This window comes from Amborella trichopoda, chromosome 11 (assembly GCF_054954075.1).
Source record: "Amborella trichopoda isolate Santa Cruz 75 chromosome 11, AtrichopodaSantaCruz75HAP2 v2.0, whole genome shotgun sequence".
In the NCBI taxonomy this organism is placed as follows: Eukaryota; Viridiplantae; Streptophyta; class Magnoliopsida; order Amborellales; family Amborellaceae; genus Amborella; species Amborella trichopoda.
The window spans coordinates 44,225,434-44,247,252 of NC_142346.1; the positions used below are offsets into that span (position 1 = coordinate 44,225,434).

The window sequence follows — 21,819 nt, forward strand, 5'->3', positions numbered from 1 at the left end:
AGGTATTTTAAATAATTAGTCAAAAATAAAATATAAATTCTCGATAGAAATAAAAATATTTATTAATAAATAGTGGACAATGAAGCCACATCACCTATGAGATGATTAGTTGTCTTTTAACTAGTGATAGAATGCCATTTTTTTTTTATAAAAATATATATTCTACCATTCTAGAGGAATAAAATGTTTCTATTTGAAAATTTTTGTATTACAATTCAAGAGTATTTAAGTATCCAAAAATATTAAAAACTTTAAGGCTTTACACCATCAAATAGTATAGCCTAACCAAACCCTTTAATATAGAAAAGATCACATATAAATCTTGATATAACACTATATTCAAAACTAACACCTTTAAAGGGTTTTGTTAGGCTACACCACTTAGTGGTGTGTGTATATCCTTAAAGTCGTCAACATTTTTTGATATTTAAATACCTTAAATTGTAATACAAAATTTTTCAAGTAGTGCATTTTTTGTCATTTAGAAAAGTATAATAGATATTTTTATAAGAAAGTAATGACATCTTATTAGACGTGGTTTCCATAAGGTTGCAACCTTCAACAATCCAACTAAGGTGTACCTTCAAATTTTATCATAATATATAATTTTGATGTAAAATGTTATTAGGATTATCTCAAAATCTATTTTTATATCTAATTATAAAATTTAAAAATAGTTAAAACCAAGTAGATCTATAAGAATATGAAAATCTTGAAAATAGACGGTGTAGATGATATGTTGTAAGATGCACCATTTTTGAGATTCAAAGTCTTTTTATTTTTCATAGTCATACTTGATCAATCTCGACAGTAAAAGTAACTTTTTCAATATTAAAATAATTTTTTCTAATGAAATTTTGAGGTACACCCATAGTTCTACATTCCAAGGTTGCAACTTTATGTAAATTTTTTCCATTTATCAGTAGGTAAAAGGCAATTAATGGAGGGAGAGAGGGAGAATGTGGGTGCCTAAGAAGCCTTGTCAAGAATAAGTCCTTCAGAAGCAATGCAAAATACTCTTGTTAGACAATCACACATGCTTTTATACCTTCCTCCGATCCTTAGCAAACAATACCCCTCTCTCTCTCTCTCTCTATAACCTTCCAACTGTCAGTCCTTTCTCTCTCTTCTCCCAACCCCACCATGCAACAGACATGCCACTGCCATTCAAACCGCCCCCCAAAACCACTCTTCAAAAATCACATCAAACCTCTTAGAAACCCCCAAACTCAGCTTCTTCACAAACACATTTTCACATCAAATCACATCCCAAGGCCCATCAAAGTGCCACCCATGAAAACAACTCTCATCACATATTGCTCTAAAAAACCAAACCTCTTATTAGAGAAACCTCTTGTTCATAAGCAGCCTAGAGTGACAAACAAGGTTCCTAGAGAGAGAAAGCCCTTGCATTGCAAAACCAATGGTGATCCCACTGTTGAAAGTGTCTCTCATGAAGATAAGCATTTGTTGATGTTATTGCTCGGTTTGAGTTATTGGGTTCAAGGATTTAGATGCTTGCCATGGATGGGTGTCAACTTCTACATGAAGGATAATATGAAAATTGATTCTCAAACCCTTCAATTGATGCATAACATTGGTAACCTCCCAATGGTGGCCAAACCCATCTTTGGAATTTTCTCAGATGTAGTTTATGTTGGAGACAAGCACCGTTTGCCTTATATTTCTATTGGAGGTTTGTGCCTTAACTTTTCATTCCTTCATTCTTCCCACTCATGTTTTATAATGTTATGTTGAGCGAACCGGACGGGTTACGTTGATTTTGACAGATAAAAGTCGAAAAAAAATATGTGGCAACAAACAAAAAAAATAAAATGCGAAATGAATGTCAACATTTACGTGGATCGTCACATATCTGACTACATTTACATTTACGGACAAAAACAATACACAATGTTTTATCTAATTAAAAGAGATAAAATTATAAAATAACTATAAGCCGAGAGAACCATAAACAAATTACTATATCTCTCAAAAAGCCTCTCTCTCTATACACCCCAAGGTTTCCTCGTTTAAGCTTTAAACTGACATGCTGATTTTTGGCAATTTCTAAATAAATAGCAAAAAAAAAAACATTTTAAACATCTAGAATAGTGAGTGTCTGATCTTGATAATGGTTCATAGTTGATTTATACTTTTTATAAATCATTTTGACATAGAATTTGGGGTATACTCCGTTAGCATGAGTGTGCAACTAAGAATAATACACAATATAATTCTAATAATATAAAAATGGGAAAATAATTCTCATAATTTTTATAGGTATTTTGATCATTTTACTCTATTAAAAATATTATTTTGTTAGGTGACTCCTTGCAAGGAGTGGGCATGCCCTAAATTTAATATCAATAGTATTTATAAAAATTTAAAATACAAAGTGCTAAGATTGTCGCTGAAGCTATCTCAAACGTCCATTCAAATTGTCGCTGAAGCTATCTCAAACGTCCATTCAAATTGCCCCACAGAATTTTCCCTTTAAAATTATGTTTCAAACAAAAATTTTGACTTTCCGTTTTGAAGGGGAGTGACCATTCGCAGAGGTTTCCCTTTAAAATTATGTTTCTACGAAAAATTTTGACTTTCCGTTTTGTAGGGGAGTGAACATAAAGAATTTTGTTGAGCAATTATTTAATGTATTGGATGCAATGATCCACTCCGATTTCTACCAAAAATTTTGACTTTCCGTTTTGAAGGGGAGTGACCATATAGAAATTAATGTTGAGCAATTATTTAATGTCTTACCCCTTGAAATACCCGATCGTATCCCAATGATTGGGTGAGTATTCACCAGCTCCTATTTGAAAAAGTAAAAGATTATAGAAGGTGACAATTTCACTGTAGAAATAAAATTGTCATAATTCTATATTTCATTATAATTGGATGGTGTAGATTTGACACTGTCTTCAATGCTAATTTGAAACTCCAATGATTTTTTGAACTTAACACGTAGAAGAGTGACTTGGCTTCACATTTTTAGTGCAAGTCATGGTTGGCTAGGGGTGGCAACGATAGGGTCCCTAGACCCAAAAAAATGATATGGGACTAGGAACTAGACCTGACCCACGGGGTCCAATTTTTTAACCCAGATCAAGTCTATCCCTCGAGTCCAGGTCCACTGCCACCCCTATGGTTGGCCCTCTCACTTCATGATGTATTATTAAGAAATATTAGGAGTTTAGGACCAATATTGAGAATTAACTCTTTAATCGAGTTATTTCAAAACTGATTATAAAATGAGTGGAAACTGGAAAACTCTAAGCCTTGATTTGGGCCTTATCCTCCTCACTAGTGGAATTACATTTCATAGTTTTATTATTGATTGTTGTACCAGGTGTAAATGTTTTCATTGCTTCAGTAGAGGATTTTCGTTCTTTTTGACACCCCATCTTGAACTGGGTAACATCTTTAAACAATGGTACAAATATTTAGAAAATTCTCCATTTCACTTTACTTTCATCAAAGATGCATTTGAAATTTTTGAAACTTAAAGTAAATTTCATTTCATTTGATGTAAATATTACTTTAAATGAAAATTTGATCTACTTATAAGTATAATGGCTTATAATTTGGAATTTTGGTATAGAAATGATAGGGTTCATGAAATAATTGACTTGGGCCCTTGAAGCATCCAAACCTTGGTATTTTTTGATAGAACTTTACCAAATCTGATGACTTTGATTTGGCCATTTTCACTTCCTACTAAACTTCTTATGAGATTTGTCCCACTTTCTAAAACTGGTTGGAGCCTCTTACATTGACTTTGTGTAGGCCAATGGTCATCTGATTATGGAACCACGGGTTTTGTGATTATTAGAAACACACTTTTTTTTACAAATAAATTTCTGGTTTTTTTTTTTAATTGTACACAACTTACATGCTACATAATTTGCATACCCTTCAGGGATTCTTGCCTGATAAATATCTGGAGAGTTTTTTTTTTTTTAATTAACTTCTTTGCAATTTTTTCATAAAGTTGTTCTACAGGCATTGTCATGGGGTGGCATGGCCCTTATTCCATCAAGCAGTAAGTATCTACCAGCCATGATGGCGTGCCTACTACTGAGCAACCTTGGCGCCTCGATCACAGAGGTCATAGCCGACACTATCCTCACCGAGTTCGCTAAGAAAGTGTCCCCGGGTTCAATTAACATCCACAGCTATGCATGGATGGTGCTTCTCACTGGTGGGATACTGGGCAATGTATTTGCAGGATTCATACTTAAACATCACCACCCAAAAATCACATTCCTCATATTCTCCCTCCTTCTATTCCCTCAACTCTTAATCTCTTTGGTCACAAAAGAGCACGTCCTAGATCAAACAAATTCTAAGGGAACTGAATATCCAAAGAAAATAAAGAAAGTTATTGAGAAGAATCTCACCACTGCAATTAAGGCAATTAGTAAGCTTCGCATTTTTCGGCTGATAATTTGGGTTCTAGCATCCACAGCCATGGTCCCTACCCTGTCTAGTGCCCTATTCTACTACTATACGCAGCACTTGAAAATCAAACCGTCTGTTATCGGAGCCTCCAAGGTCCTCGGAATGGTCGGTGTACTAATTGGAAGCTTCTTATATGGCCGATTCTTCAGTAATATCTCTCTTGATGTTTATTCTCGAGGGATTCAGTTTCTCTATGCAATAGTGATATTCTCAAACCTTTTGCTCATCAATAGAGCAAACCTCGCAATGGGGATCAGCGATGAGGCTTGCATGCTGTGTGTGGCTGTGGTCGCAGAGGTGGTGGGTCAAATGCGAATGCTCCCGTTCATGGCCACCGTGGCTCTGGGGTCCCCTACTGGCTATGAGGGCTCAGTACCTGCAGTCTTTGCCGCAGGGATGTGTTTGTCAAATATCATCTCTGAGCTTGTTGGTGCCTCACTATCTTCATTTTTACATATTTCTCATGGAAATTTTGAGGGGCTCCATTCTGGAATCCTTGTCCAATTTTTTGCAGCTCTGGTTCCTTTGGCCTTGGTGCCTCGCCTGCCTAGTTCTAAGCCTCAGGGCTAAAAATTAAAAGTCTAGAGCCACATTTGAAGCATTTCAAGTATATTTGGGCATCTATTTCACCTTTGTTCTTTGCTGCATAACTCCTTGGTCTTCAATTGTTGATTGCAGTACGGAGTTCAAATTTGATCAGAACAACAATGACCGTTGATTAAAGGAACGAACAATATTTGTAACGACGGACCATAACATACACATATAGACACAGTTCATTTCATTTCGCATGGTGGCTTATTTTAAAGTTGCTAATTGGCAAATAAAATCTGTGCAATGTCCCTTGAGTGAGTTGAAAAATCAAAATTTTCCATTTCTATTTTATTTTTTTCTGTGAGAAAATAGAGGAGCATTTTTGGATTCTTGTCAAGTTATCATTTTAGGATTTCGAGATATAAATAAAACTAAGCATATGCATTGGTATCTTGCATCATATGAACATTTTTAACTGTTGATTCTATACACAAAAGTGTTTGAAGTGGACTGATGTGTCCTATTGACAGCCATCCTTCATTCTGCATGATGCAAGTATCATAAAATGCTCTCTCTAAACAAAGGTTCAGAGTTCCCGTTTATTTTTTGCATGCATGTAAACAAGCCCCACGATCCTTGCATCTCAATAATGTATGGTTCAGGAGCATCATTTCTCCACTCCCTCAAAACGATCGACAAACTCTGAATGGAGGAACAGCTCTTCCAACGATCAGGCACACAAAATTTTCTCATACTATCCTTTTTAAGGTGAGAAGAAACATCCATAAGAAGAGTATCCTTAACTATTCTTTGTATGAGAACTAACATTTTGTTGGAATATAGTTATAAGGCTACTACCTTCACCTACCCAGAAGCAAAGGTTCAAGACATCCATAAGAGATGATTTGATAGGGCTGTTTGATCGGAATTCAAATTCTCCAAGTAACAGGGAAGAGAAACATAGGTAAACGAATTCTCCAATTGACAAGGAAGAGAAACAAAAATAATATTCTGAACTGCCATAACTAAAATGAGAATGTAAATGAGTAATGGGAAAGTACATCTATATGACCATAGAAATCTATGGTCACAATGTACCTGGCAATGGATGATGATGGTGAAGAATGGGAACTACCACTTGAGTCGCATAATTTTCCGTTGAGCTCCACTCTTTGCCATCACGATTCATTCAATCATTGATCCAATGATAATGACACTTTGACCGATAGTTTCTCTACTGTAATGTGGTCAAGTTCCTCCACTAAACTGAAATAAGGCCCAACATGGACAGACCTTACATGAACCAATGGTGAATGCTTCGTCCTCACCACTATTCATAGGTAAGGGCCATTTCTCTCCCCTGGTTATTAGAATATTGTTAGAAAACATTCCCCTGCCTATTCACAAAAAATATTTAGAATCATTTTGAGGTTGTTCTGCAGTGAATGGGTAAGAAGTAAGAAATTCTAAGCCACTGTGTACCTCAGAACAATCCAAATTCTTTTATGTTAAAATAATTGTATGGACTGTTTTCTTATGTCAGTGCTAATTCTTCGGTCAAATGGAGAAGTTCACTAAGATAGCATTTGTGTGTCAAATAATTTGTTTCTATTTCATCGCCGTCGGATGTCAGTTATCGACGGCTGAAGTAGCATTCTCACTTTCGGATTAGAATGAGTGACACAAATCAGCAGTCTAGCTGAGGAACTCATAACACACTATTTGGAACCCGATTGCTAACATATTGTATATATGAAGTACTAATTTAAGCGCTCTCTCTCCACCATCCAAATAAAACAAGAACCGAGAAGATGTCGTGTTATCATTGGAGGAAAATGTACATGTACTCACTCAGGGAAACCTTAGCTGGAGCAATTTTAAGATGTTTGCTCAATTGGTCAACCCAATGACCAATGAGTAGACATTCAATACAATTATTTAAATAAAATATCAATTACATGATCAAATCACCTATTAAGGCAATCGAATCATGCAATTCGTCATTGGGAAGGTGAAGCATCAAGTTTCATTTCACTTGGCACCTTTTTTAAAAATACGTTAAAAAATAGTAAAATTGCCCCTTTTAATAATTGAGAGCTCCGAATAAGTAGAGGCATTTTGGTGATTTGACCACTAAAGTGGATGAGTCAAATGATGCTAGTACCCTGATTAGCAGCACTCAACAAAGGGCTTACAATAAAAAAAAGTGAGTTCCATATTGTTAATCGTGAACAAGCAACGAGATCATCGTAATTTGATAGTTCTACATTGCTAGTTTTGAATAATCATGGGTATTATCGTCATTCAATCACATGAGCTGGGTCAAATTACCCGAATGCCTATGTTTTGGTTCCCAATCTCAAATATGACAATTAGATAAATTTAGTGCATGGGTCGTGGTGGTAGCACCCCTATACTTAATTATCATGTTGTGGTTTCCAATCTTGCTGACACTGCCCATTGAAAGCTTCAAAAAAGGGCAGCTCCTTAATCTCTATGAAAAATATGGATAGGGGTTTGTCATCCCCACTGAATTACCCCAAAAAAAAAATCATTTTAATGTCATAGGAAAAAGTTTATAGGATATCATTTTAATGTCATAGGAAAAAGTTTATAGGATATCAACCTTATATTATAGAAATAAAATGCACTTCGAAAGCCTACTGGAAAAGGTTGTTTTGACACTAGAAAATCCTCTAATTGACCATGCCAATCTCGAGATGTATGGACATTAATAAATAGATTTAAGTCTTAAAAATAATGCATTTTATAGCATATATTTCCGGTTTCAGATTTTAAAAATCTTGCTGACACCACCCATTGGCTTGTTTGATTTTTTAACTAAAAAAAGACCTTAACTTTGCAAAATTCTAATTTTGGTGGGCATTTTTTGTGCTAAAAAAACCTATACATAAAAATCAAATTTTAGTTGTGTAAACCTCATTCGGATGAATCTGTTACTGATTACTTTTCTGGTCGCATTTGAAATGATTTTTTATTTTTTTATTTTCAATGAGTTGGAATTATGAGAATTCACTTACAGTGAGTGTGCTTTTCTGGCATACATCTACCTCTATGGATTCATTCAATACCCCCAAATCCAAATTGAGTATAGTTAGAAAGAAGATAAGAAGCTTCTTCTTATAATTATAGAAAGGGAAAAGTAGTGCCTTAGTTATATATGCATATTGAATGTTGGTTTCTTCTTAATCTTAATAATTTCTCACACAGATGAGTGAAACTTTATTCTTCCCTTTAATTTGAGATTACAGCATCCCCAAAGAAAATGCATAAATTATGTATTGTTCCCTGTGTATGGGTCTCTGTCTCAAACTTTTAGGATTTTATTGTTCATTTTTGTGATTTGCAGCTTGATTTACACAATGACAGCTACTCACAATTCAGATCAAATGGAACTACATTCTCGACTCAGTAACAGGAGGTTTGTATCCCTCTATTTTTGTATGTGTGGGAAGGCAACCAGCTTGATCCACACCCTGTCAATATACAATGCTATCATTTTGGAAGTCTAATGGCTAGCTGGTTTTCCAGCTTTGTGTTCGGCTGAATGAAATGTACAACTTCTATTTTATGTAGGGACCTTGTAAATTGAGCAAATGCTCTATTTTTTAATGAAGTATTTTTTCTCTGAGATGCAAAACTCTACCCAAAAGTCCCCTTCAAGATTTGGAACCATGATAAAGAAACTGAAAAGCTTTGATCCATTTATCCTTGACAAACAATGAATAAGTAGCTATCTTTACATCAGTGTAATCCATACATTTCTATGCACAAATTACGAGATTCAAAAACCCAATTGCACTATCAAGCAAGCTATAGAGACAGACAACGAAAATATCTCATGCCAAAAGGATATCCCAAACTCATAACATAACGGACATGTCTCAAACCGATGATGTACCATAAACACAAAATTTTAGGACATACAGTCTATACTTCTTAAATACACTTAAAAAAAAGGGAAAATTACATACATATCGATTATACTTTGTGTTATTATAGATATACCAAATAGTTTACGCTATTACATGTCTGTTTGTTTTTACCTTTTATAACGGTATTTATTAAAAAGACGAATTTACCCTTTTTCGCGTGTTTAACATTTGAATTCAATGTATTTTCAATCACAATATCAGTCACATTTCATAAAGCTTGCATTGCCAACATACGAAAAAGTGACCGAAAATACATTGAATTCGAATGTTGAACCTTCGAAAAACCTTTCAATTTCGTTGTTCAACACCCGAAAAAGGGTAAAATCATCTTTTTTTTAAATTTACATTATAAAAGGTAAAAAACAGACAGACATGTAATAACGGAAACTATTCGGTACATCCATAATAACGTAAAATATAATGGATATATATGTAATTTTTCTTAAAAAAAAATCCCCTTAATTAATAGAAAAAAGACAACAAAACTTTGGGATCTATAGACTCGCTCCAGTATACTCAGAAGATCTAACTTAAAAAAGAATCCCATTTATAGCAGGCATAGATATTGTTAGGCTGCTTGAATCTCATCAAGAACCTCCCACGACTCCTCTCAAACTCAATGGCATGTGTATCCCGCATTCTTCTCAATCAATAGATGCAATAGTTTCCTGCAAAAAATGCATAGATCAGTTGTAGAACTCTTACAACCTTGCAACTTCAGCTGTTGTTTCACAGTCTCTCTCTCTCATACACATACAAATAACTCCTACCACGTTGTTTATCCAACACAGAAACAACTCCTAACATGTTCTCAATATAGCTTGACATAATATAAATTAAAATATAACACTCGGAATTCCACGATAAAACCTGCTTCCTTTATAAAACGAAGTGCAAGGGAAACAATTTCTTCAAAAATGTTCTACTGTAATCACATTAGAGGCTCCGAGATGATTTACCTTCCAAAAAAAAGCGTAACATACAGCTAGGAGTGGTGAGATTGAGGGTCCCGAAACAGATATCATAGAGAGCTTCATTGTCAAAGACCATGCACTCATCCGCATTCTCCACAAGCTGGTGCACAGAGAGAGTGGCATTGTATGGCTCGACAATAGTGTCTCAGACCTTTGGTGATGGGAACAAAGGGAAGGTAAGTACTCCTCCCTGATCTTAGAGATCAACAAGGTACCCCTTCCAAAGCCAGTTCCTCCACCCAAAGAGTGGCAAACTTGGAAACCTGTTACATGTTTGCACCACCATATCAGTATAGGATGTCCATTAACAAAATTTGCTAGAGGCATTACAAAAGTAGAGAGCTGTGAGGTACTCCTTGAGAGAAAGGAAGTACAGAGAAAAAATACAGAGAAACACAAATGGCTTATTAGAATTAGCAGTGAGTGTAAGAAAAAAACGAAATTTGAAACTTACATGTCAAGTTTAGTACGCAATAATCATGGAACACCATGAAGGGTTTGACATTTGAGTTTACGAAATACGGAGTCATAAGAAATACAGAGTCATAAAGGGCATTGAACACAAAGAATAGGTAAGTTCTCAACATGGGCAAGATTGGGAACCATAAAAATAAATTGCTTAATATATATTGGGAAGAAAACCATGAAGCGAAAATTTCAATAGAATGCGGATCAAACTAGAATAATAAAAATTAGAGATTAGAAGTTTTCGAAGGTGCTTGGAGTAGCAGAGAAAATTGGTTAAAGAAGTAAAAAAGAAGATTATCAACTACAAAAAAAAATACAAAACGGTACATGAGCTTGTTAATCCATAATAATCCCAGAAAAATAAGGTATACAAGACACATTAAATACCAAATAAAACAAACTCATTTGCATTGGTAAGCAAATTTTGACATAACAAAAAGAAATTTATGCTTAATAATGACCATTTACTACGAAAATGCAAATGTTCAATAACAAAACAATTAGATCAACCAGCAAAGTAATAGAGCATAAACATACAGCAAGAATACTAAACACAACCACTAAAAGAACGGAGGAAAAAAAAAAAAGGCCAAAAAAAAAAACCATGTATATGAGCAAAATCAACTCAAGATAAAGCCCTCAATCAGCAGAAAATGAAAATACCAAAAAAATCAACCTTGTATATGAGGTAAAACAACTCAAGAAAAAATCCTCAATCAGTAGAAAATGAAAAAAATATGTGGTTATATTGGTTGGATACCACAATCTTTTGCAATTGGATAAAAAGATCTCCTTGCATAGAACATAATATACAAAATGCTCCTGATTATTTATTACTTAAGCAACACATTCAATTCATTGCATAAGTACCTAACATGATTAGGATTCAAAGCAATAAATGCTCCATAACAAAAATCCACCTCAAGTATACTTAAAAACAATTACAAGAAGTTTATAGCCAATGCTTACCCAAATTTCAGGAATAAATCATACAAGACCCCATGTATAAGAACATGAAAAGCACAAAAAAAAGGCACTAAATCAGTAGATAATAGAATAAGATAAAATATTAGCTTGATAACCCAATCTTCTACAATACCATGAAAAAAATCTCCATAGAAAAATAAACATGTGTATGAACAAAAATAGCTCAAAAGAAGCCGTAATAAGTAGAAAATGACAAAAAAAAAAAAAACATATCATATTGGTTAATACCACCAACTTCTAAAATTGGAGAAAAAAATACCTCTATACGTGACACCCCATGTATGAGCTCCTCACTCTCTATCTCAATTATCAAGTCACATTCTGTTTTCACCATAATAGTTACCCTTTCCCACATTATTCCCACAATTTTTGACATGTCTTAGATTTCATAGGCAAGATAGTAGCGAATTTGAACTGATGTTACAAATCAAACAAGTTGAGAGGTAGCAAAAAAGATGAGATAATGCTAGAAATCAAACCGGTACAGGGGCCCAACAATGTTCTTTACACAACGATTGAGCAAGTCGTTAGGTATAATGTAAACTTTATTACTCAACATTTGGAGGAAAAAAAAGTATCATTAAAATTCAACAGTTGCCTCAACCACAATATGTTCCAACACCACATAAACCTTTAAAATCTGTAAAATCTTTGAAATCAAATTATTACAATAAATCTTGAAATGGGCATTAATGATTCTCACATTGAAACCTAAATTCACAAAAAGAAAATGCTTCAAAAGGGGAAACAACAAATTAACTCAGTGACTAAAAAATTAGCAGTAGAAAAAGTGCAAGAAGGATGTAAAGTAGAGAAAGTGAGTAATAAATCCATACATCTAGAGAAAGAAAGAGAAAAGCATACAAGTAGAGAAATCTTGAACTTCTCCTCGTTGGAAAATACCCCGTGTGGTTAGAGTCCATTTATGCCATAGAATGAGAGTTACGTCTCACCGTTGAAGAGGCTATAGTTTGTTGCTTCCAATTATGAGATTTACAGAAACCATTGAAGGCACTAGGGTTTACTCTTACTCGTTGTGAGAATAAAACAGAGCAGGAGAGAGTTGGATCACTATTGGCTAGGGTTCTCTCTTGGGTATTAGCGTCGATGATTCACCATTGACGGGGGCATCTCCTTATTTACTTGCAAACCGGTGCCCCAGTTTGCTATTGACTTACAATAACAAATCTACACCGTCCAAAATAATGGACGGTGAGAAAGGCTGCAGCTTTAGTTGTTTCCATTGGGCTGCAGCTCTATCAAATCATTGCACATAAAAACCTTTTCTTCACAGTGTAATTAAAAACCTTTTTTTTAAAAAAAAAAAATATAATCACCGGTCCAAAAGGTTTCAAACTTACGACACAAAAATTTGAGATCTTGAAGCAAGATCAGGTTTTATCCGAGGGAGTAAATGGACATTGTGCTCCCCCCGTAGACGTAAGGTTTCTCTGTCTGTTGCGAAATTTCACCTCGCTGTTTTTTTTCTCGAAATTTCGGTATATATATTCGGTCTATTTCCCGCCGAAACTTATCCTAAACGGATATGGTTTCTAGTTGAGTTCACTGGGATCTTAGGTGAGTTTCCTGCCATAGATAGGGTTTTCGCTCTTGCAATCTTTTTGACACAAGAAACCCTAACCCTAGAAATGGGTTTTCAGTGTGCGTACTGTGAATTTAGGTGAACCTTTTCTACACAGGGTTTTGGCTTCTGATCGAGGCAAAAACCTTAGCCCTAACCCTAACCCTAAAAATGGGCTTCAGATGCGTTCACTGTGGATTTGAGGTGAGGGCTCTGTTCATCCAATACTCTCCAGGAAACATCCGCCTCACTAAATGTGTAAGCATCGATTCCGTGCAATTATTATCATTTTTTGAACGTTTATTTTTATTTTTATTTTTATGATTATTTTCCTTGGATTTTTCTTTGTAGTTACTCATTTAAATTTTAACTAATGTTTCTTGGCCTTTTTTTTTATTTTTTATTTTTTTATTTTTTTATTTTTGTGATTTTTTAGTTGGATTACATTGTTTTGGTGCATTTGGCTTTATCAATCCTTCAAATTCGAATTTCCGCACTTCGATTTCATTTTTTCCTATTCGTTTTGGTTAACTGTTCTTTGTTTTGCAGGGGAGATGCGGGGCAGTTGCAGATGAGTACGTTGAGTGTGAATACATGGTATACCTTTTTTATTTAAATGCGTCCTTTTTTTATGTTTCTGAAAATATTAATGTCTTTCTCATCTCACTTTCTTATTTTTCTTTCAATATTTCTAAGTTTGATTGCCACATTTGGAGAGCTTGCATGAATAATCTTTTGTTCTTCTTGGAATTTTAATGGCTGTACCCAATATTCGTGAATCTCATGTTAGTTATTTGGTTGATGCAAATCTGATGAATGTCATTAAAATAGATTAGATGCAGCTGTTGCTTTTCCTTGGAACCTACTCTTTGATGGTTAAATGAATCGCAAATGTAATTCTGCTAGGCTATAAGTGGCCTCATAGAATTTTTGATGAATATGGAGCTTTGAGTTGATTTGCCTCAATGAGAAATGCGCTTTATCGATGTAGTTTTTCTTGCCTGGGCCATGACATGTTAGCATTTATCTATCTTTTTTATTTTTCTTATATTATATGTTCTTGTGCCTTTAGGTGAATTGATATGTTTGTTTATGCAGATTCTTCTAATTGATTTGATTTTACACAAGGCTAAAGCTTATCGCCATTTGCTCTACAACTTTCCAAACAGAAATGTTGTCAACTTAGAGGTATTAAAGAGTAAAAAACTTTCTTTCTTTTTGGTTTTCTGTTTGGATTATGAAAGTTTTGCATTATGTTTACTCCACTGCATTAGAGTTTCCTCTTTGAGGATTTATTTTTGTCATTTAAAATTCTTATGGGTTGTATGGTGGTTGATAGTCACACCACAAGGTCAAGTTTGAAATCTACATTGATATCCAGTATTGCAGTCTACTGTGTGTTTGCTAAAAACTTCTGCCAAGCGAGCATGTCTTTATTAAGAAAATTAGCAGCGAAGCATATCCATGTGGTGCCCAATGATCCTCTACTTTTCTTGGGAGCACATACTGCAGAGAAAAAGATTATGTGCACCTCACTTAAGCTAAATATGAGATATACAAATCTCGATGGTGAATGAGTTAATGTGTTCATTTCTCAGGAGTTTTTTTATATCCTACCAGTAGTGGGCTTGGTATATAGCTCTTGCAATTCATGTGGTCGCATATTCATGGCCAATTTGGAGTGCATTTAACATTTGTCTATGCAAACTGCCCGTTAGGTTTCACCCCGAAGACCAAGACTGAACTGCCTTGGCCATGTGGAAGTAGTCATTTTAGCCAATGTCTATCGCACCTTCCCTATTTGTTAGAAGTAACATTTCCACGAACAGTTTGCCTTGGATTCTATTTGGACAATCATCAGGATCCACTTTATAGTGGCCATTGGAGGAGGTCTACGTGCCACTTTTGATTTTTGTTTTCTTCAAAAAAATTTATCCTCTCCCCAAAAATCCATGAAGAGTAAAGGTGTATTGCATTGACTGCACCACCCATCCTTGATTTTGGCAATGCCAGTTGTATGGGATCATTCTTCGTACTTTTTATCAGATTTTTCTACTCTAATTTCTGCAAAAAATTCTGCTGGTTCTTTTTTTTCGTTTTCTTCATATAAATGCATGCTTTTTCTTAAGCATCTATTGTTCAAATAGACTTTTGTTGGATCTTAATATTAATCTCAATTTTCGGCTTTGGCAGGGAATATTGTGGAAGTCCGCTTTCTTTTTCTTAGTTATAGATACATGTATCCTTGTTTCTGTATTTTAAATGTCTATTAAATCACTTCTATAAGATGACCAACTTCATATAGATATGATCAACCTTAACATTTCAAGGCAGGGAATTGGCTGTAAACAAAATTCAAGAAGGTTTGGGATCGTCGGCAAGTTCCTCAGCATCACCTTGTACTTGTGGAAAGGTGAGCTTAATCATGTTGGGACCGTACCAAGTATGATACATGGATGTTCAATATTTGAATATTTCTGGTCTTTTTTTTTGTTTTTTGATCATGTTAACGTTTGTGTAGAAGAAAAGGAGTACAAAAAGGTTGGTCCAGGGGACCCACAAGTCGGGCCTGGCAAAAATAGGTTACCTAAGGAGTAACCCTATATTTGAATAGTTCTTATCATGATTATGTTCCTGAGCATTTGATTTTAATTGCTTTTGCAGCTGTTGATGAATGTGTTTCTTGGGAATTTCATATTTCTAGGTGCATTGCTGCTTGGCACTAAGATATTGCAGAAGTCATCTTCTGAAATACTGAGGTACTGAATTTTTTTCCTTGAAATGATCACGCGTGATAGCTAGTATCTTTCTTTTTTGCACAGCAGGCCTTTAAAATTTTAGTTGGACAAGTTTATGGCAATCAGGGTGGCCCAAACTTGTATCATCTAGTTAACGTGGAATTTAGAATAATCTTATTTTGCAGAAGATGCACACTTTTTTTTTCCTTTTAAGGCATACACTTAGACACACTTGTATTAGTTCTAGCATCCATTAAATAAGATTATAATTTTATTTTACTTCTTGTTTGATCAAAGGGACATAACCTGAAAGAGAAAAAGAAAAAACATGGAAAAGGAAAAGTCCAGGAACAATAAAAGAATCTGTAGTTGAGACTGAACATCCAAACTCCCTTTTTCACTGGTTTGTTTGTTTCATGGTTGACTTCTATTGGCACTTGGGATTAGGGAAATATCTTTCTCATGATATTAGGCTTATTAGCTAGTCTTTTAGGGTCAATCTGTCTCGTTTTAGGTTAATCTGATGTTGTTGAGCAAGTCCTCATCCACCATCTGTAGCCTCAAGAAGTGGAATGAACCTTAAGACTCCTTCCTTAGTGTTTGAAGCATCATGAATTCCCGCATGCCTTGCAAAGGCTTAATAATCCTAACCTGAGACTGTGCCATTCACCTCAAATCTCCCATTATTCCTGTAGAAGTTGTCATCCAAAGTGAGTTGCAAGGAATTCTTAAGGCAGCTATGCTTCAAAATAGAGGTCCATATCTTTAGACCCAAGAGTTGAGCTTGTGGCTATGAATATGTAATATAAAACATGCACAATCCATGTCCTCTGCATTTACTGGAAAACTCCATGTCATGATTCCCTTCTTTCAGCAACTTCACCTGGATTTTTTATTAGACTTTCGTCTTAGAACTTTTCTAGACACTTTTTTCATATTTTCCTCTTTGGATATGACCATGTTGTCTCCCGTCCCATGAAATGCTAAGAAATTTCCTGGCATCACTGGCTTTTCTCCATCTGCCTCATATTCCCAAAGGAGAATTTATTCCACTCTAGTTTCTATTTAACCTTCTTCAGTTTTTATTCTGTACATTTAGTCTGCTAATTAATGCATAGAATCCCACAGTTTACATTTCATGGTGTTGAAGGATGCTTTGCTATGGTGACGACCTTCTATTAGCTAATACTTCCATTCATCTTCAAGCCTTGTTTCAGCGTCTGCATCTGGAGATGTTGTATTTTTTCCATCCCTAAATTAGTCATTGTGAATATGAAATTGAAACATCTGCTGCATTCCTTTGCAATTTGATGTATCAATAATATATCAGATCTTTCTTATGATGAGTATGAAATCGTCTCCTTTCTATTGTATCATATAAAAATAAGCTGAAGTCCCTTCAAATGATAGGGCTGCCAGAGAATATTAACCCACATGAGGCTGAGTTTCATGCCCGACATTCACAAATACAAAGAAAGTTACATTGGTACCCATGCAAAGGACATAACCTAGACCGATGGTCAGCAGCATGCCGTTTAAGTTCAATAGCTTCGGGTAGCAGTTCAGTGGGGAAGAAATGGATGATGACAAATAGGGTTGCCTTGGGACTAAGGGGTGAGGTGCTCCTTAGGCATGTGAACTTGTTGATCCTCTTATCTCACTATTACCCTGATGCATGTATTCCATCATTTGTCATCTGCTAAACTTTGCCAGTTTTATGTGTCACTTGCAACTCTGATGAACTTCACGGTAATGTATGAAAAGCTAATGGATGATGGAGCTTGCATTGGCAGATCGTTATAGAAATTCAACATGAACATCCTGGACAAAAGTATTGTATTTCTTGTAGTCAAATATGATTTATGTGGTGTTTTCCATCTTTATGGTTGTTTCTAATATGCATTTTTTTTTCTGTCTCTAGTATGAATATGATGGATGTCTGAATCCTTTTTTTCGCTTTTTATTGCATATTCCAGTAGTCTTTTGGATGAGTGAATCTAAAGATGGGTTAATTATGCATTATACTATGGCCTTAGATTTGGTGAATGTTCATGAAATGGTTCTCTTGGTGACATTTAATTGCTTTCTTTGGTCAGATTCAAGGAGGTTTTGTTGGCCATAATTGTTTCAAGCTACTTCAAGATTTTTCTTATTACCATGATGGTACGAAAGACTATTCTTCTTCTTGTTAGTGAAATACTTCTTTAGGATGGGAAAGCTGATTAAAACTATTTTCGTGATGAAGTTTTCATGGTCTTTGTTCTTCTTCAGTTGTTGTCTTTCGTGCAATCTCTAACAATGGGGTGAATATCTTGTACAGATTTGGGAGTTTCCGTTGTCTGTGCTTTTCATTATCGATTTGTTTGTTCTCTCGTCCAATGCTGTGGCCTTAAAAGGTCAGTGTCTAGAATTGTTTTTTGACCTTTTTCCTTTCTGTAGAAAGGTATATTTTTCCGAAGTATTTACTCCATTGTAGAGGCTACTACGGACATGAGGAACCATTGCCAAGCAAATTTATCATAAAATGCAGAGAAAATATTGCCCATATAAAAGAAAAGCAGAAAAGGTTGTGATTGGTAATGATTCAGAAAAGGTTTCAATTTGGCCAGTATATTCTCTACCATTTTTGTTTCTTAGCTCAAGGAGATATCATATAGAATCCTTAAATTTTTATTTCTGATTTACCTTTCGACATTGGTAGGGTGATTGTTAGAATCTTGAACATCACTTTTTTTGTAATGGATTGATATTTTTTCCTTTTCTGGACATAAATTATAACAAATTAATACTAATTCTTTTTATGTTATTAGCCATGTTGCACTTAAAGTTGTGTTACTTGGTTTTCATGGGACCCTTGAGTTCCTGTCTCTTGGTTTGCTCGTGTTAAACGATACAAGAAAATTGCAACTTAGATAGGGGATGGGAAGGAAAGAGGATGGATGGGGGGTGGTGGTTTTTTTTTTTTAGGTGGGTTGGGGGAAGGAGGGGATGTGGGGTATTGTAAGATTTTGATGTAAAAAGTTTGTTCCTTCTACGAGTGCACAATGATAGATTCTGTGATGCTTTTGTGTATCATATTTATTTTTGTGATACTTAAACAATTTCCATGTTTGATTTTGTAATGCTTTGCACAAGTACTGGTTTTATTTTTATCCCGTTTTCCTTTCTATTGTTAGGTCCTTCTGGTTTTTCACCTTTGCAAATCTAATGCTACAAATCAGAAATTTTGATAGGTATGCCTACTGATGAAATTTCTCGTTCCAATTGATTCAGTATTGACAAATGCAACGACAAACGGGTGCATTGGAGTGTGTTTGACTGCACATGCTGCAAAATATTTCGTTAGCCACATGAAAGTGGTGCTTGGATTGGGATTTTTGAGATGTTTGGGACTGATTTCTTGCTGAAGCATCTTATGTTACAATTGTTAGAGAGAGAGAGAGAGAGTCTAATGGTTGTCAATTTCTTGTCTTCTTGGCTGACAAAGCGAGAGCATTCCTATAACTGGTGTGGCACCGGTGATAACTTTCCTTCCTATAGGGAAAGCATTCGTGTTCGATTGGATTCGTGGAAATGGGTATTTGGGAGACAGTTTGAATGGCATTAGATAGATTTTAATCACATCGTGGACATCTTTATCCACGTGTTAAGGCCAAAACATGGATATATGTATTCCAATAAAAAAATAACACTATTATTATTATTATTAACAATAATATATTAAAATTGTGTATTATTATATTATTATAATGCTTATTAGTAATATATTCTACGGTTATTAATATGTGGCGGTCTTCAATTTCAGGATAAGCATATCTTTGGAACATGTATGTCCATGTATCCAGGAGAGTTTTTTGGTGGGGTAGTGGGGGAGAGAGGAAGGCTTGCAGGTTTGAAACTGGGGAGTCAAAACTTCAGACCTCTATGGCAAATTCCCCAATTGAAGAGAGAAACATTAAAGCATTATGACTTTCACTTCAGGAATTTTTATCTTTATAAAACTACGTGTCTTTGAGAATGTCATCCTATAGACAATCACATATTTGAAATTTGATACCTTGGGTTGTGTTGAAAAGTTCAAAAAGTTTTTTTTTTTTAATCTACTTCAATCTTAGTCATTGGTACATCTTGTGTTGTTTGGTTTTACATTCAACAATCAAGGTTTATTGCGTGGTTTTCTTTAATTTCCACCCCTATTAGGATTTCAAAATTTTAGCACAATCCAAAATAGTGCCTACAAAAGACTTCAAGGGCTCTAAATTCCTAGATAGCTAGGTGGGCACTGGCTACTGAGAAGTCTTGTGAAAATTTATAGACCACTGCCCTTAGGGTTATCAACGACGGGGTTGAACCTGTGCCAGACCCAACCTAGTAATGGTAGACCCAACTTGGACCTGATCAGCTCTAGGTTTAGTTCAAACCAATTGAATTTGGGTCTTGGTCTCTTGGGATCTGGTCCTGGCCTGTTATCCCAGACCCTGATTAGTGATCGGTCCATGTATATATTTATATAACTAGGTCAAGTCTGAATTGAGTCAAGGCAGACTTGGAACAGGACTAAGACCCCTCCCCAATGGGTCATGAGACTTGGTTGGGCTTGAATCTACTAGATTGGAGCCAAACAAGCTAGTCCACTTGGCTCAATTGGACCTCTTGAGGGGGTAAATCGATAATGGAATGAAAAAGTTGCAGTAAGAAATAGGATTGTCACCATTTATTTTTTGTATATAGAGGTTACAATTATTCTCTCATTAGATGTTAAATTGGACGGCGTGGAGTGAGTCTTAAATTTTGAGATTTTTTTTTAGAATTTTGTATCTATTCAATGATACTTTTATAGCCATACATTTTAAAATTTAAGGGATAAGAATGATTGTGACTTCTTTGTACAAAAGATTAAGAGTCTAGACAATCTCATAAAAATACCATGGCGCATGTGTGTATGTAATTTTGCACGTTTGATTCATGTGAAATAAGAGCTTTCTGTTGAACATGCTACTTTTCCATATTTGTTTCACGGGAAAGCGATGCCCAAGAAAGTCAAATGTTCACAGACTGCTGCAGAATTTGGCGGCATTTCATAAAAAGTGGCTTCACACGTTACAAAACAATTTATTTATTTACTTATTTTAATATTTCATAAAGGTATGAAGCTGATTTCTGAGAAATATATTTTAATAAGATTTCCCATGAAAATGAACCAAGGGGACTGGGGGGGGCGTGTAGGTAGTTAGGGGGACCGATGCCTCGATATGATGTCCCGCCCTCCTTTCCACCGTTAATATATCAAGAAAAAGAAAAAGGTGAACTACTAGAAACTTTCCCTAGACTAAGAAGTAATGAAACAAAATCTACAAAATCCTGCACAATTCACCATGGATTTAGAAATAATGAAAGCTAAATCTACAAAATCCTTCATAATTCACCAAAGTTGCGCATGTCTTCTTACTCTCCCGATGCTTTTTTTTTGTCCAAGGATATAGTGTAGCAAATGATGGAAAGAATGAGGGTGGCTGGGCAGCCGGGCCATAAAAATTCGGGCCTGGGCCACATATATGGCCTGAGGCTGGGCCCTTGGGCCAAGTCCAACCAACCATGCCCCAAAGGCCGCACTATCATTGTTTGAGGGCCAGGCCTGGCCAGGGTGCAACTAGTCTGGCCTAGCCGTCTCTTTCTTTAAGTTTTCTTTTAGGTTTTTTTTTTTTTTTTATCAAATTTCTTTGGATTTTATGCTAACCACTCAATCGATTACTTATTCAGAATGATAAAAAGGGTTGGGTTTTTTTGTTATTTATATGCCCGTATTATTTCTACATTTTCTCAATATATTCCGGATTTATATTCAAACTAAATGTCCGAATTTATGAAATCAATATAATTATAATATGAAATCCTGAATAAAATTCATAACAAAAAACTTATGAATTGAAAGAGTTAGAAATGAAAATCTTTTGGATTTATCGGAATAACTACGAATGTAAATAAACTAGGGCCTCATTGGCTTGGTTCGGGCCAGTTATCAAAGTGAAGCATAAAAAATAGTATAAAAAAAAAGGCAAAAGAAATAAAATAAGTGTTATAAAAGTGAAGCATCCAAAAAGAAAAAAAAAAGGAAA

At 35.1% G+C, this 21,819-nt stretch overlaps 2 protein-coding genes and 2 long non-coding RNA genes across 32 annotated transcripts; 3 read left to right on the forward strand and 1 right to left on the reverse strand.

The window, feature by feature from the left end:
• The first annotated feature begins 1,109 nt into the window (after nucleotides 1-1,109).
• LOC18448361 (putative folate-biopterin transporter 8, chloroplastic) lies at nucleotides 1,110-5,331 on the forward strand. 2 transcript variants are annotated; one of them, XM_006858430.4, is made up of 2 exons: nucleotides 1,110-1,696; nucleotides 3,995-5,331. In XM_006858430.4, exons 1-2 carry the CDS (start codon nucleotides 1,144-1,146, stop codon nucleotides 5,032-5,034), a joined length of 1,593 nt encoding a protein of 530 aa, XP_006858492.3. In that variant the 5' UTR covers nucleotides 1,110-1,143; the 3' UTR covers nucleotides 5,035-5,331. The 2 variants fall into 2 exon arrangements, with proteins under 2 accessions (XP_006858492.3, XP_088706837.1); XM_088850711.1 differs by having other exon boundaries at nucleotides 1,247-1,696; nucleotides 4,006-5,331.
• A 3,568-nt stretch (nucleotides 5,332-8,899) lies between these two features.
• On the reverse strand, nucleotides 8,900-12,448 carry LOC105421737 (uncharacterized). Its single transcript, XR_967120.3, has 3 exons — nucleotides 12,248-12,448; nucleotides 9,914-10,191; nucleotides 8,900-9,622 (listed from the first exon to the last, which is right to left on the reverse strand). It is a non-coding gene; the product is annotated as an uncharacterized LOC105421737 (long non-coding RNA).
• A 262-nt stretch (nucleotides 12,449-12,710) lies between these two features.
• ARV2 (Arv1-like protein) lies at nucleotides 12,711-19,787 on the forward strand. Of its 28 annotated transcripts, XM_088850713.1 has the most exons (11): nucleotides 12,743-12,961; nucleotides 13,045-13,223; nucleotides 13,515-13,562; nucleotides 14,064-14,153; nucleotides 15,159-15,204; nucleotides 15,296-15,378; nucleotides 15,487-15,547; nucleotides 15,670-15,724; nucleotides 17,800-17,866; nucleotides 18,024-18,099; nucleotides 18,977-19,306. In XM_088850713.1, exons 2-11 carry the CDS (start codon nucleotides 13,137-13,139, stop codon nucleotides 19,108-19,110), a joined length of 747 nt encoding a protein of 248 aa, XP_088706839.1. In that variant the 5' UTR covers nucleotides 12,743-12,961; nucleotides 13,045-13,136; the 3' UTR covers nucleotides 19,111-19,306. The 28 variants fall into 28 exon arrangements, 18 of the variants coding, with proteins under 18 accessions (XP_011628582.1, XP_088706843.1, XP_088706839.1 ...); XM_011630280.3 differs by lacking the exon at nucleotides 15,487-15,547 and having other exon boundaries at nucleotides 12,711-12,961; nucleotides 15,630-15,724; XM_088850717.1 differs by lacking the exons at nucleotides 15,487-15,547; nucleotides 18,977-19,306 and adding an exon at nucleotides 19,509-19,787 and having other exon boundaries at nucleotides 12,742-12,961; nucleotides 15,630-15,724.
• LOC148779937 (uncharacterized) lies at nucleotides 16,832-17,618 on the forward strand. The gene is made up of 2 exons (XR_016043568.1): nucleotides 16,832-16,940; nucleotides 17,114-17,618. It is a non-coding gene; the product is annotated as an uncharacterized LOC148779937 (long non-coding RNA).
• Nucleotides 19,788-21,819: the final 2,032 nt, after the last annotated feature.